Source organism: Scylla paramamosain, chromosome 6 (genome assembly GCF_035594125.1).
Source record: "Scylla paramamosain isolate STU-SP2022 chromosome 6, ASM3559412v1, whole genome shotgun sequence".
Lineage (NCBI taxonomy): Eukaryota > Metazoa > Arthropoda > Malacostraca > Decapoda > Portunidae > Scylla > Scylla paramamosain.
In genome coordinates this window covers 17022483-17037693 of record NC_087156.1, presented here as the reverse complement: position 1 = coordinate 17037693, position 15211 = coordinate 17022483, and the positions used below count along the sequence as shown (strand labels likewise).

At 41.1% G+C, this 15211-nt stretch overlaps 2 protein-coding genes across 4 annotated transcripts in view; both read right to left on the bottom strand.

Annotated features, from left to right (window-relative positions):
- Positions 1 to 4953, bottom strand: part of LOC135101354 (uncharacterized) — a 30815-nt gene extending 25862 nt beyond the window's left edge. For all 3 annotated transcript variants that reach the window (XM_064005224.1, XM_064005225.1, XM_064005223.1), the window contains exon 1: positions 1779 to 4953. In XM_064005224.1, coding sequence (XP_063861294.1) covers positions 1779 to 2175 — 397 coding nt within the window. In that variant the 5' untranslated portion in view covers positions 2176 to 4953. The remainder of the gene's footprint in view (positions 1 to 1778) is intronic.
- Positions 4954 to 5089: 136 nt separating this feature from the next.
- On the bottom strand, positions 5090 to 10532 carry LOC135101353 (low-density lipoprotein receptor-related protein 8-like). The gene is made up of 6 exons (XM_064005222.1): positions 10034 to 10532; positions 7531 to 7699; positions 6921 to 7065; positions 6432 to 6588; positions 5954 to 6094; positions 5090 to 5519 (listed from the first exon to the last, which is right to left on the bottom strand). The coding sequence occupies exons 2-6, from the start codon at positions 7564 to 7566 to the stop codon at positions 5489 to 5491; spliced, it is 510 nt and encodes a 169-aa protein (XP_063861292.1). The 5' UTR covers positions 7567 to 7699; positions 10034 to 10532; the 3' UTR covers positions 5090 to 5488.
- Between the last annotated feature and the right edge of the window lie 4679 nt (positions 10533 to 15211).

Here is a 15211-nt window from a genome sequence, read left to right as displayed (position 1 = left end):
TTCTTCACCTGCCCTTAATCTCTTATATATACTTCTCTTATGCCCTATATAATGTTTTAACCTAGCAGTCATCCATTTAGGGTAATTTTTCTGTGATCTTACTGCCCTATACGGGATATTTGCTAACTGACCTATATGAATTTTATGAAATATTCATACAATTCATCTACATTTACCTCACCTAATCCACTCATCTCGGCCCCTACCATCCTCTCCACTCCCTCATCTACTCACCTCGACCTCACCTCTCTCATTTCAGCATGACCTGACATTCCAACATAGTCACACATATCTCCCCATCCCTCTCTCCTCCGCCCCTTCCGGACACATCTTCCCTCCTCTTGTCCTACACCCTCACGCCTCATTTCACCTCTCTCATCCAGCCTTATTTCTCTGAACTCCGTCCCGGACCTGACCTTACCCTGCATCCATTGCCAGTTCACTCCTTAGAGGTACCATTTTAATTCCTCAAAATCTGCTCTCCTAAAGTCAGGTATTTTACTAGTGTTTTTGCTTCTAAAAGTTTCTTCCCATTCTAAATTGTATCTAATTTCCCTATGGTCACTGTTACCTAGCTGTCCTCCAACCTCTACCTGCGTGACTACTTCCTCCCTGTAAGAAATAAATCTAGAATATTATTCCCCCTTGTAGGTTCTACGACTACCTGTTTTAAAAAATTATCCTGAATTACCTTAAGAAATTCCTCTGCTTCCTTGTTACCCACCATCAGACTCCAGTCAATATTCCTAAAATTAAAATCTCCTACCACACATACCTGACTGTACCTGCCTGCTCTATTTATTTCCTGCCACAGTGAGGTGTTAATTTCCTTTGTACTGGTCAGTGGTCTGTACACTACTCCCAGTACTACTGACTGCGATCCTTCCTTAATATCTACCCATATCGACTTTGCTTTGTTATCTCTTTTAATTCTACTGTCAATACAACACTGTAATGTGTCCCTACCATATAATATGATGCCTCCTCCTCTCCTGTTTTCCCTATCTTTATAGAACAATGTATAACCATCTATCTTAACCTCTGGATTAAATACTTTTCCTGACATATCTAACCAAGTTTCAGTTAAAGCAATGATATCAAATTTCTCTACACATGCTATTCCTCTATGCAAGTCTATTTTATTCAGAATACTTCTACAGTTTGTAAACACTTAAGCTATTTCTCACCTTCCCTGAGCTAGCTACCTTTCTAGATTTAACTAATTTGCCCTTTGCCTTCTCACAACCCCTTCTTCCCTCCCGACTAACAAAAAAAGCGCTGGAGTGCAGTTACCTCCCACTCAAGTGTTCTGGCCAAAACATGAACACCCTGGCGTGATAAATGCACTCCATCCCTGGCGTACAAGATGTCCCTACCATAGAAAAGCTCCCAGTTGTCGATGAACGTCCATCCATTCCTCTTATAATGATTTGCGAGCCTGCAATACACTGTAATAGCCCTGGACAGCCACTCAGCACCAACTCCCCTCCTCGGCAAGACACTACATACCACGGGGATCCCTCCCTTGCCCCTAATCATGTCCAAAGCCTGTCAAAACCTCCCAATAAGCTCCTCACTCCTGACCTTACCAAGGTCATTCCCTCCCGCACTGAGAAGAACAATGGGCTTGGTCCCATCTTTTTCCAAGCACGTGTTTAGCCTATCAGCTACCTTCCCTATCCTGGCCCCCGGCAAACACACCCTTGACCTACGCTTCCTAGCACAGAACACACTATCTACGTGCCTAACCTGACTATCATCAAACACAAGTACTCTACCTTGGGACAGGGTAACTGCATCTGCCACCTCCTTCCTGCCTCCTCCCGCCATGTCCACCTCCATCTCCTTCACTTCCTCCAGCACACTGAAGGGATTCTTCATCTCCACAAAAGGCGCCCTGAGGACCTTCACCCTCTTGGCTCCCCTGCACACAACCGACCACTGCTCCTCCATCGCCTTACTAGGTAAGGTGACGGTGGAGCACGACCCTCCCACAGGTGCTGAGATCCTCTCACAGAACTCGGCCTGCAGGTCTGAGATCCTCTCACGAAACTCAGCCTGCACCTCCGAGATCCTTCGATGGAACTCAGCCTCCACCTCTGAGACCTTCACAACGAAGGTCTCAAGAACAAGAGAACTAACACAACCAGACAACTCAGCAACACAAGGCACCATGTCTACACTAGCCAGCTATATTAGCATCAGGTCACTGCTCACTAAACATGTCCGTTCAATAGGAACCCTGAGAAGGATTTGGGTTCTGATTCATCAGCTGATGTATTTTCTTGTTTTCTAAGGAGTTTCACGATTTTTCCCTTAGTTTTCAATGTTTCAAGCCCCTTTTTTGTATATTTTATATTTTTATAATATTTTCCATTGTGTTTTTTATCTTAAGCGAGTTTTATTTATATTTTTTTTACATTACTTACACTATGGAATCTCAAATCGACAAATTAGAAGATAGGTTTATGTATGTATGCATGTATATATGTAGAACAACAACACCTAAAGAGGGCACAGCAATGGACATAAGATAGATTAAAATCTTTATAGAAACAGTTGCATTTTCAAAACTTAAGGCCCGGCTCACCCTCTGACACAAAAAAAAAATTAATAAAAAAAAAAGTATAAAGCCTTTCAACTTAAAACTTTCAGGGTATAATGTCTATCTGATTGTCGACTTTATGTGGGCAGGAGAATGTGATACGTCATGCTGGCTGATCATATGACGTCATAACGTTTTTTTTTTACATTGAAGCTTTTTCTGGTGTTATTTTTTGTCATAGATACCTACTTCTACATGGAAATACTCAAATAGTATACAAAGAGTGTGTAAGTTTGCTTTTTATTTATTCCCAATATGTACCAAGTTATCGAGACCGTAATAAGCACGTTTTGCGTGACGTCGCGCCGATCGCGATTTTTTGTCGATAAATTTTTTTTACTCTCAAGTTTTTCACTTCATCGAAAAAAACGAACTTACACGATGAAGGGACAACCAATATGTATCAACATGAAAAGTTACAGGAAGTTTCAACCATTTTTAAATGTTTGATAATTTTTTGAAAGTCAACATTTTTAGTTTTGAGATACAGCCGTTTAAAGATTTCAGTACAATGCAACTTAGCTATTTATTTCATGATTGGCTTTATTTTCACATGTAAAGCTCTTTGACACATATTGATAATATATACAACAAATCAATGTATAATTCCAATATAAAAAAAATAAATAAAAAAATAAAAACACTACCGACTAACCCTGGTGTGTCCAGGTGCCTTGTTCTTCACCTTCTTTCGCTTTTACCAGCAAAATGCCTCACTGCTGGGGTGTCTTCACATTCCCAAGTCCTTAGAGAAAGGTTTTGTTTTACCAGCAATGAGTGACTTCTCAATGGCAATGCTCACCAAACAGGTGTAGTGTACGTACTACACATCCATTGCCCCAATCCCGGGGCCATATGTTTCACCTTCGGCTGCTTTCTTCTCCTCTTCCTCCTGCACTTTCCCTATTTTCCTTTCTTTTATCTCTTCTTTCTTCTTAGTCTCTGTTTGTAATCCAGCTAATCTCTTCCTATCCATCCTCTTCCTTATTTCCACGGCCTCCATCCCGCTTTCTCCCACCACCATCCCTACAGCTGCAGATCCCAGGTTGAAGCTGACTACTCCTCTTCTTCTTAGTTAGTGGCATGGTGTTTATATGCGAATGTTAGAAGGGTTCTAACAATAAACAAGCCAGCTAATGTAGCACAAATGCTTTTATTAGCAAGGGGAACCATGGCGAGCAGCACATAACATTCGCTAACTGACTTTTGAGGTGACTAAGTTACTCATTGAGGGGGAAACAGCAAGATGCGCACCATGCTGGTATTGCCGTATGTATGTCTAGAATTACTCACACAAACGCAGAAGAAAACGAGGAAAAATTAGCTTTATTTACAGCGAAACAAGGCCCATACTCGTGCGAGCCCTTTAAATGGTTACGCCCCTCGGATCTTTAAACCAACACGTGGGGCGCATAAAAATTTTCCAGCCATTTAAATACGCGTTCCTATATTTGCCCACATACATGTACACTTCAAATCCGGTATAATCTCAATTTTGAATTTTTTTATATTTTTTAATATTTCAGAGGGTGAGCCGGGCCTTAAAAGCTATAAGAACAAAAAACAGATATACATATACTGCATGCAGTATATGTCAGCCTGAAGGATTGGTAAATGAAAAACAAGGCAACACACACACACACACACACACAATAGGAGAGGAAGTAGTAGGCACCTGCCAAAATTATAATTACTCCCAGTGAGGTCTAAAGCACTAGATCAGAGGATGCTGTGAACTTATCATTTCACCCACCTGTGACCACACTGAACGTTTCTCTTTGTCTCACAATACAAGGGGGCAGTCACACCCTGCCCTCTAAACACAACTCTTTTCCTCCTAATTACACACACAACCTTCACTCAAAATTCAATATCATGGTGACTCCTACACCAGCCTAGATTCCCCATCTGGGAAGGGGACCACAAATGTCCCCAGGTCGGATTGTTCTTCTGATATCGACCCTAAGTGTCTTGACACCACCCCTTAAAGGGTAATTGTTTATGCTTGTGCTGAGGAAATAGGAGTGTAAGAATCTAAGGGAAGTGTTTATGTGTGTGGGAAAGAATTACTATGAGTAAAAGAATACCTCCACCTATCACATCCCCAGTTAAAGCTCAATAGTTCATATAACAATTCATGAAACACAACATATCAGTTTATGGAAATGACACTCTCGTATATCAGTTCCTATTCAAGTTATATGCATGAAACTCACTACACTTCATGACATAATCACCCTGGGCAATTGTGTACATGTGATGGCTGTGCTTACCATCAATACAAGTGGTTCTGTCAAGGAAGACTGAGAAGTCATTGGCACAAATACACAGATTTTCCACGAGAGGTGCGGGCACGTGGGCCTTACATACGTTCTCCCCCAAGGGCGGGCTTACTGGTGGTAAACGTGGATGACTCAAGACCACCCCAGTTGTGAAAAGGCAGAGGTTAGCAGAACATGAGCCAAAGATACTTAAACCACAAAAGAAACAGACAAACCTCATTTATATTTAAGGAAAGTGTTTTTTTTCTGGAGTCATTTTAGTACAAATAAAAATGGATGAATATAGGTCTTTTTAAGCCTAAATCCCCATCAGAACTCAAGTGCTTCATACAACAGAGACAATTGATGATATAAACAAAGTAGGAAAACCATCCAATTCAAGATCCAAGTGTCTGTGGGATTGAGGAGGTGAAAAAGACTTACCCATCAATGGCATTCACAGCAGTGGCACGAGGAAGATCCAGTTTATCAGTCACAATAGTGCAAGTCCAGTAGCCATCCCAGGAAATTATCTGGATCTTGTTTGCCGAGATGTCTACAAAGTAAATGTTCCCATGGATACAGACTGCAAGACTGTCATCTCATTCTTCTCCACCAGCACCTAAGGAGTCTCTGGGCTGCTCATATGGGCTCTATGTGGGTGGGGAAGAGAAATGATGTACTGTACTGTACTGATACTACAGTTAAGCATATGCAGCTCAGTTTCAAGACATAACCTCTTACTTCTTGTCTTGTTTCACTGTATTCCCAGCTTGCCACCTCTCCTTGACCCACCTCTTGATCTTCTTTTCCTTATTGTTGAATTAAATGACTGTAACAACATTGCAGCTAAGAATATACAGTTCAATTTCAAGACAAACTATTCCTTCTAGTCTTTCTTCCTTTGTGGCATCATGCAATCACCTGGTCACCTTAATTTTCTTGTCCTTGTTGTTGCACTAAATGACTACTAACACTGCAGCTCAGCATATACAGTTCAATTTCAAGACACAGACCCTTCCTTCTAGTCATTGTTTCACTGTGTCATGCAATTCCCAGCTGGTCACCACCCCTGCTCTAGACTCACCTCTTCAGCTTCATGTCCTTGTTGTCGCACCAAATGATCTGGTTGGTTTTGTACTGGAAGTTGAAAGCAGTGGCTCTCCTGGCATCCTTGACAAGGGTGCTTACTTCTCCATCCTTCAGTCTCACGATCCGAATGTCATACCTGCAGCCAAAGAAAATTATTAGAGAAATTGCAAGTGTAATTGTAGTTCTCCCCCTCCTTTAATTAAATGAAATGAAAGCAAAGTTAAAGGTGTAACTGAAAAAAAAATTAATTAAAATTCTTGAAAAACCTAAAAAAGTAATTGTGTTAAAAGTAGCCAGGACAAGACTCCAGGACATTTAAGAATACCCCTAGAATATCCAAAGATTCCCCGTCTTGCTTGGGGTTACAGAGATTTACATTATCTGGGAGGATATGAAGTAGGGATCCCAATATTTAAGAATGTCCCAGAATACCCAAAAAGGTCCCCTCCATTGCTTGAAGTTACTTGCATTACCTATGGGAGGTGAGATAGGGATTGCCAGAATCAGCCTTGCAGTGTGTGTAGTTGGAAAAGTCACAGCGATAGTCAGGCTGACTGGAGCAGTGGAACCCACCAGTGGTGTTAGTGCAATATTGGGAGCAGGACCCAGGCACCACACACTCATCAATGTCTGTGGCAGAGAATTACACCCTCAGGAACACAAATTTGGTGGGAGGTTTAGAAGAGAGGTTAAAGAATGAGATTTGTACTCATAAGAAATGCATATGACAAGCCTAAATTATACTAAATCTTAAAGAGTATTCTATCTGCACATCACTCTATACAAATGTGGATGACAGATCTTAATCATACTCGTGAGACAAAATCCTTGTTCAAATATCCCAAGAATAATAAAAACACTCTTGGAAACCCCAGTAACTTCCTCTTTAGACTGTCAAATGTAGAGATGAAGGGCCAAGATGTTTGAGAATACAAACTGAATAGTGACAGTCAAGTCCTCACCTTCAAAGTTAAAGTTTTTGATGAGTCTGTAACCTGGCTGGCACTGGCAGTAGTAGTACAGCTCCACAGTGCTGACGCAGAGGTGCTCACACCCACCATTCTTCTCCCAGCACTCATCAATGCCAAACGGCTGCACCAACTCATCCTGCCACAAGGAAGGCATTTAGTTCAGTACTGTGTGGATGTAATGTTGTATACTGTTACTCTCTACATGATGCTATTGAGAGTTTACTTGTTAATCAAAATCTACATGAGTGTTAGATGACTGGCACCAATATGTTTAATTCAGTTTGGGGTGACATTTTTCAGAAACAAAGAATCCAATGGAGTTACTTAATGGCAATATCTTCTGTCCTAGACAAACCTCTAAACAAGTTCAAAAGTCTAGGATGAAACAAACAAAGGGGATTAAGGACTAGACTGAGTGAATGAGTGAGTGAGTGAGTGACATAAGCAAAGAAGTCTCCTCATCTCACCATTACTGCAAAATAACATCAACTCACCAACAACGAAATGTAAGAAAATCTACAAATCTAGTATGAAACAATGAAGGAGATGAGGACTTCAATGACTGAGTGAGTGAGTGACATAAGCAAGATAGTCTCCTCACCTCTCCACTACTGCAGCCATTGATGCCGTCACACATGCACTGCTTCTCGATGCACTTGCCACCAGTTTCTTCAGTTCCCCCTGACAGTCTCTCATGCAGTTTCCATCAGCACTGTCCACCACTTAGATAAGGATGTTAGTGCACTCAAAAAAATGTTCCACGAGTAGGTCTGGAAGGAGGACATACCACCAATGTCACAGGTATTCAGTTTGTAACTGTTGAGCACATAGATTGAGCTTGTACTACCTAGTGAGGATTTATTTATTTATTTTTTATTATTTCTATTTTATTTTTTTTTTATGTAAGAGGAGCACTGGCCTAGGGTGACAAAAAGAATGGGGTAAAAAGGCCCACTGTGGTGCTAGTCCCTAAAATAGATTTAGTTTGTATGTACTACTGAGGACAGAATCAGCTTGTACCTGCCAGGAACACAAATTCAGCTTGTTTCTTTTGGGGGACACAGATTCAAATATACTTACTGAAGACAAATTCTTTCTTGCAACTAACAGACACAAATCCACCTTTACTTATACTGGAAACAGAATCAATCTTGTATTTACTAGGGACACATATTCATCTGGTATCTACTAGGAAAACACATTCATATTGTATTAGTGGGAATACATATTTATCTAATGCCAACTGGGAATGCAGCTCCAGATTGCATGTATTCAGGACACAATTTAGTTTATATTGGAGACTAATTCAGCTTATATCTATTTAGAACACAATAGCAATAGAGCATTTACAAACATTGGAAATAATGAATAAAAGAGTGATTTGCCACTAAAATGACACACATTTACTCATATTTATCAATGACATGCTCAATAGTCTTGATGTTAGAGCCATATGTAGAGGAGATGGTCACAGAATCTCTTCGCCACTGTTGCCTTCCCACCATTGTCCAGGCCACTAGGTATCTCCATTAAGGAAAGAAACTTTGCACTAATCACAATGACTAATTACAATTATTATAGTACTGCAGTATTTGTTTTGAGGGGCAATCCTCAGTAGTTTTCCCAAAAAATCTTCCCACTCTTGTCCATTTTCCTCCATTTAAATCATGCTCAGCACGTCTCTGGTTAATTTTCAAGTGGGAGCTAACCCAAGAAAGGATTACCTTTGATAATTTTCACAAAACCAGGCTGAGGAGGATTTAGGATAGGTATATCAGTGAAAAGATGAAGGTTTCTGCTCCCTGCATTTATCATCCCTGTCATCTTCCTGGCTTACCCTTAATTTATTTTCATCTGTTTTTCTCCTCTTATTCCTTCTTTGCTCACTTTTTAGCTGCAGGTAAGTGTACCTACATATCTATCACCTTTAGTATGTTGTTCCTTAATACCCACTGTCCCTTCACTCAATTATTAAACATGCATTTTCTATCACTGTACCTGACACCCCATTGTCCATAAATGTTAGCTGCATGCAACAACTCCTCCATGTCCTCCTTCCTCTCTGCCATTAGCACTATGTCATCAGCATAGACTAGACATCCTAATCTCCTGTCCTCAACTTGCACATCCTTCCCTGACTTCCTAATCTTTGCTATCAACTCCTCTATGCAAATATTGAATAATGTTGGGGGCATCACACAATCCTGCTGTACTCCAATATTATTTTCATCATCATTTGTCTGAGAAGAAGGAAGGAAGGTAGTAGTAGTAGTAGTAGTAGTAGTAGTAGTAGTAGTAGTAGTAGTAGTAGTAGTAGTAGTAGTAGTAGTTGTAACGCCACCCCCCCCCCCGGTTCCCCCCCCCTCCTCCTCACCGGTCCGATCAGAGCTCTAATGAGACGAGGCAAAGATCTTCACGGTGAAGAAGAAAAAAGAAGAGGAAGAGAGAAGAGGTGAAGCACGCACACACAATTGAAAAATAAGAAAGCATTTTTGATTGGTAATGGTTCTCGCCTTCATCGTCATGGCCAGAGGGTAGGGAGAGGTTAATTATCACACAGTACCTACAGTGTGGCTTTATTATGAGGAACGAAAAATATAAAAAAAATAGCAAAAATAATTAAATGAATAATACTGATGGGATTCTTTGGGTTGACTGACCCACTATGACACTTTATCGAGTGGTTAATCTAGAAAAAAAAAGGCACTTGAAATTCTGGTATGGCATATACACAAGAAAATAATTACTTTTATAACTCCTCAAGAGTACCATTGATTCTGGGCACCGTTATATCCCTAAATAGCGTCACAGCCTTCATCCATCACTTCTCTACGGCAATAATATTGCTCACAACACATTCACAGTAGATTATATTTGACTAAAGAAACATTACATGGCTAACGCTTTCCCAAGACTCTGTGGCCTGTCTCCACGTGGGACCAACACCGGCTATTTTATCTGTTGCCAGAGGGAAGGGAGACGCCATTCTGTCAACACGTACTGCTACTATATCTTCACTAGAGACATGAATAATAAACATGAACACAGTAATATTCACTTCTAAATAAAAGAAAAATCAAATATTTCAGAGCTACGAGACCCACCTGTTGCCAGAGGGAAGGGAGACGCCATTCTGTGCTCTCTCCCTCAACACCCACAGGCCTCTGAAGTTATTGGAACCTTAGCTAGTTCTCTCTCTCTCTTCTTTCACAAATAATTTTACTGAACCGTGAGTTTAAATAAAAATGCAGGAATAATTGGCTAGCAAGGTGAGCATATAGGCTGGACATTAGTTGAAGTTAATAATTGAATTCTAAATTACTAACATATTTTATAAGCTAGGGAATGACACCTTATGAGTTACTGGTAGGCTGACGCAACATGATGTAATCCTATTATTCGTATTACCACTGATTAGAGAAAACCACAGTTGAAATAAGTAAGACTATTTATAATAAATGTTTCAAGACTTTTAAATCACTCCCACGAATACACGCCTTATAAATATACTTTTTCATATAATCACTAAACCTTTAATTACCGCTATTATCCTCCTCTTCACCGCAAGCTACAAAAGAAAACAATTATTGGGGAGACTCAAAGAAACACAGAAATAATAAAAAGGAGCGTTACATAGTAGTAGTAGCAGCAGCAGCAGCAGCAGCAGCAGCAGCAGCAGCAGCAGCAGTAGTAGTAGTAGTAGTAGTAGTAGTAGTAGTAGTAGGTAGTAGTAGTAGTAGTAGTAGTAGTAGTAGTAGTAGTAGTAGTTAGACTAGGCTAGGTTTGGTTTGGTTCTTCATCATCATCGTAGAGAGAGAGAGAGAGAGAGAGAGAGAGTTACATTAGTGGAGTGGTGAGTGGGAGGGGAGGAAGGGAGACTTTTCATGGGAATCTACAGTGTCTGTAGTGTGGCAAGCCCTTGTGGGTATAATAGACTTGAAAAGGTTGTCCTGTATATGTTATGGTAAGATCTGGTGAGGTTCTGGTGTTTAAGTTACATTATGTGGGTTACTGGGGGGGCGTGTGTGGCCAAAATATCTCAAAACACACTCACAACACGCCAAGACATCCACAAAGTTCTTTTTTTTTTTTAATGTAGGAAGGATACTGGCCAAGGGCAACAAAAATCTAATAAAAAAAAATGCCCACTGAAATGCCAGTCCCTTAAAAGGGTCAAAGCAGTGGTCAAAAATTGGTGGATAAGTGTCTTGAAACCTCCCTCTTGAAGGAATTCAAGTCATAGGAAGGTGGAAATACAGAAGCAGGCAAGGAGTTCCAGAGTTTACCAGAGAAAGGGATGAATGATTGAGAATACTGGTTAACTCTTGCGTTAGAGAGGTGGACAGAATAGAGGTGAGAGAAAGAAGAAAGTCTTGTGCAGCGAGGCCGCGTAAGGAGGGGAGGCATGCAGTTAGCAAGATCAGAAGAGCAGTTGGCATGAAAATAGCGGTAGAAGACAGCTAGATATGCAACATTGCGGCGGTGAGAGAGGGGCTGAAGACAGTCAGTTAGAGGAGAGGAGTTGATGAGACGAAAAGCTTTTGATTCCACCCTGTCTAGAACAGCAGTATGAGTGGAACCCCCCCAGACATGTGAAGCATACTCCATACATGGACGGATAAGGCCCTTGTACAGAGTTAGCAGCTGGGGGGGGTGAGAGAAACTGGCGGAGATGTCTCAGAACACCTAACTTCATAGAAGCTGTTTTAGCTAGAGATGAGATGTGAAGTTTCCAGTTCAGATTATAAGTAAAGGACAGACCGAGGATGTTCAATGTAGAAGAGGGGGCCAGTTGAGTGTCATTGAAGAAGAGGGGATAGTTGTCTGGAAGATTGTGTCGAGTTGATAAATGGAGGAATTGAGTTTTTGAGGCATTGAACAATACCAAGTTTGCTCTGCCCCAATCAGAAATTTTAGAAAGATCAGAAGTCAGGCGTTCTGTGGCTTCCCTGCGTGATATGTTTACCTCCTGAAGGGTTGGACGTCTATGAAAAGACGTGGAAAAGTGCAGGGTGGTATCATCAGCATAGGAGTGGATAGGACAAGAAGTTTGGTTTAGAAGATCATTAATGAATAATAAGAAGAAAGTGGGTGACAAGACAGAACCCTGAGGAACACCACTGTTAATAGATTTAGGAGAAGAACAGTGACCGTCTACCACAGCAGCAATAGAACGGTCAGAAAGGAAACTTGAGATGAAGTTACAGAGAGAAGGATAGAAACCGTAGGAGGGTAGTTTTGAAATCAAAGCTTTGTGCCAGACTCTATCAAAGGGTTTTGATATGTCCAAGGCAACAGCAAAAGTTTCACCAAAGTCTCTAAAAGAGGATGACCAAGACTCAGTAAGGAAAGCCAGAAGATCACCAGTAGAGCGGCCTTGACGGAACCCATACTGGCGATCAGATAGAAGGTTGTGAAGTGCTAGATGTTTAAGAATCTTCCTGTTGATGATAGATTCAAAAACTTTAGATAAGCAGGAAATTAAAGCAATAGGACGGTAGTTTGAGGGATTAGAGCGGTTACCCTTTTTAGGAACAGGTTGAATGTAGGCAAACTTCCAGCAAGAAGGAAAGGTAGATGTTGACAGACAGAGCTGAAAGAGTTTGACTAGGCAAGGTGCAAGCACGGAGGCACAGTTTCGGAGAACAATAGGAGGGACCCCATCAGGTCCATAAGCCTTCCGAGAGTTTAGGCCAGCGAGGGCATGGAAAACATCATTGCAAAGAATTTTAATACGTGGCATGAAGTAGTCAGAGGGTGGAGGAGAGGGAGGAACAAGTCCAGAATCGTCCAAGGTAGAGTTTTTAGCAAAGGTTTGAGCAAAGAGTTCAGCTTTAGAAATAGATGTGATAGCAGTGGTGCCATCTGGTTGAAGTAGAGGAGGGAAAGAAGAAGAAGCAAAGTTATTGGAGATATTTTTGGCTAGATGCCAGAAATCACGAGGGGAGTTAGATCTTGAAAGGTTTTGACATTTTCTGTTAATGAAGGAGTTTTTGGCTAGTTGGAGAACAGACTTGGCATGGTTCCAGGCAGAAATATAAAGTGCATGAGATTCTGGTGAAGGAAGGCTTAAGTACCTTTTGTGGGCCACCTCTCTATCATGTATAGCACGAGAACAAGCTGTGTTAAACCAAGGTTTAGAAGGTTTAGGACGAGAAAAAGAGTGAGGAATGTACGCCTCCATGCCAGACACTATCACCTCTGTTATGCGCTCAGCACACAAAGACGGGTCTCTGACACGGAAGCAGTAGTCATTCCATGGAAAATCAGCAAAATACCTCCTCAGGTCCCCCCAACTAGCAGAGGCAAAACGCCAGAGGCACCTTCGCTTAGGGGGATCCTGAGGAGGGATTGGAGTGATAGAACAAGATAAAGATATGAGATTGTGATCGGAGGAGCCCAACGGAGAAGAAAGGGTGACAGCATAAGCAGAAGGATTAGAGGTCAGGAAAAGGTCAAGAATGTTGGGCGTATCTCCAAGACGGTCAGGAATACGAGTAGGGTGTTGCACCAATTGCTCTAGGTCATGGAGGATAGCAAAGTTGTAGGCTAGTTCACCAGGATGGTCAGTGAAGGGAGAGGAAAGCCAAAGCTGGTGGTGAACATTGAAGTCTCCAAGAATGGAGATCTCTGCAAAACGGAAGAGGGTCAGAATGTGCTCCACTTTGGAAGTTAAGTAGTCAAAGAATTTCTTATAGTCAGAGGAGTTAGGAGAGAGGTATACAGCACAGCTAAATTTAGTATGAGAATGACTCTAGTCGTAGCCAGATGGTGGAAAACTTGGAAGATTCAAGAGCGTGGGCACGAGAGCAGGTTAAGTCATTGCGCACATAAACGCAGCATCCAGCTTTGGATCGAAAATGAGGATAGAGAAAGTAGGAGGGAACAGAAAAGGGGCTACTGTCAGTTGCCTCAGACACCTGAGTTTCAGTGAGGAAAAGAAGATGAGGTTTAGAAGAGGAGAGGTAGTGTTCTACAGATTGGAAATTAGATCTTAGACCGCGAATGTTGCAGAAGTTAATGAAGAAAAAGTTGAGGGGGGTGTCAAGACACTTAGGGTCGTCGACGGAAAGGCAGCCCGACCTGGGGACATTTATGGTCCCCTCCCCAGATGGGGACTCCGAGGCTGGTGTAGGAGTCGCCATGATTTTAAAATTTTTTGAGTGAAGGGTGTGTGTGTTATTAGGTGCTTGTAGTTTTGTATGGAGGAAGAGAGTTGTCTTTAGAGGGCAGGCTGTGACTACCCCCTTGTGTTGTGAGACACAAAGGGAAACGTTCAGTGAGGTCACACCTGAGTTTAATGATAAGTTCACAGCACCCCCTGAACAGTGCTTTAGACCTCACTGGGAGTAATTATCGTTTCGGCAGGTGTCTACTGCCTCCTCCAAACCACACTCAAAACATCCTTAAATACAATAAAACTCACTCAAACACACACAAAAAAAAAAAAAACTCAAAACACTCAAAAACACACTCAAAACATCTTTAACAAAACTCACCCAGACACACCCAACACATTCAAAACACACTAAATATGACAAAACTCATTTAATGACACCTAAAACATGCTTAAAATATCCAAAACACAATCAAAATACTTCACAACACCCAAATATATTTAAAAAAAAACTTACCCAAAACACATATTAATCATCCAAAACACTCAAAACATCCCACATCACCTCAAAATACAAAAAAAAAAAACACCAACACACTAAAAACATCCAAAACACTCAAAACACCCTGATATACCCACAAAACTCACCCAAGTCAACCAAAACACGCAAAAACATCAAAAACACACTCAAAATATCCCGCAACACCTTAGAATACCCATAAAATTCACCCAAACACACTCAAAACACTCAAAACATCCAAAGCACATAGAAAACACTCGAAAATACATTCAAACACACCAAAAACATCCCACAACTCCACCGAATATGCCCAAAACACACCAAAACGCACCCAATATACACCACATACTCAAATACACCCAAAAGACCCCACACACACCTACTCACCAAAATAAAAAAAAATTTAAACAGCCAAAATAAACCCAAAACAAACTCACAGCACCTCAATATACCCCCAAACACATCAAAACACTACAATATACTCAAAACATCCCATAAGACTAGAAATACGTAAAATACACCTAAAAGCAGCCTACGCTACACTTAAAACACCCTAAATTCATCCAAAACACACAGATAACAGCAAATATACATCCTAAGCACCTTCAAAACACATTCAAAACGTCCCACAACACTCCTAAATAC

Bases quoted from the DNA above. Each gene is read 5' to 3' on its own strand.
- LOC135101353 (XM_064005222.1), bottom strand. From the start codon at position 7,566: ATGTGTGACGGCATCAATGGCTGCAGTAGTGGAGAG. The intron at 6,589-6,920 runs GTGAGGACTTGA...TCTCTGCCACAG, and splicing joins CAAAAACTTTAACTTTGAAG to ACATTGATGAGTGTGTGGTG. The intron at 5,520-5,953 runs GTGAGTCTAGAG...CCACCCACATAG, and splicing joins AAGGACATGAAGCTGAAGAG to AGCCCATATGAGCAGCCCAG.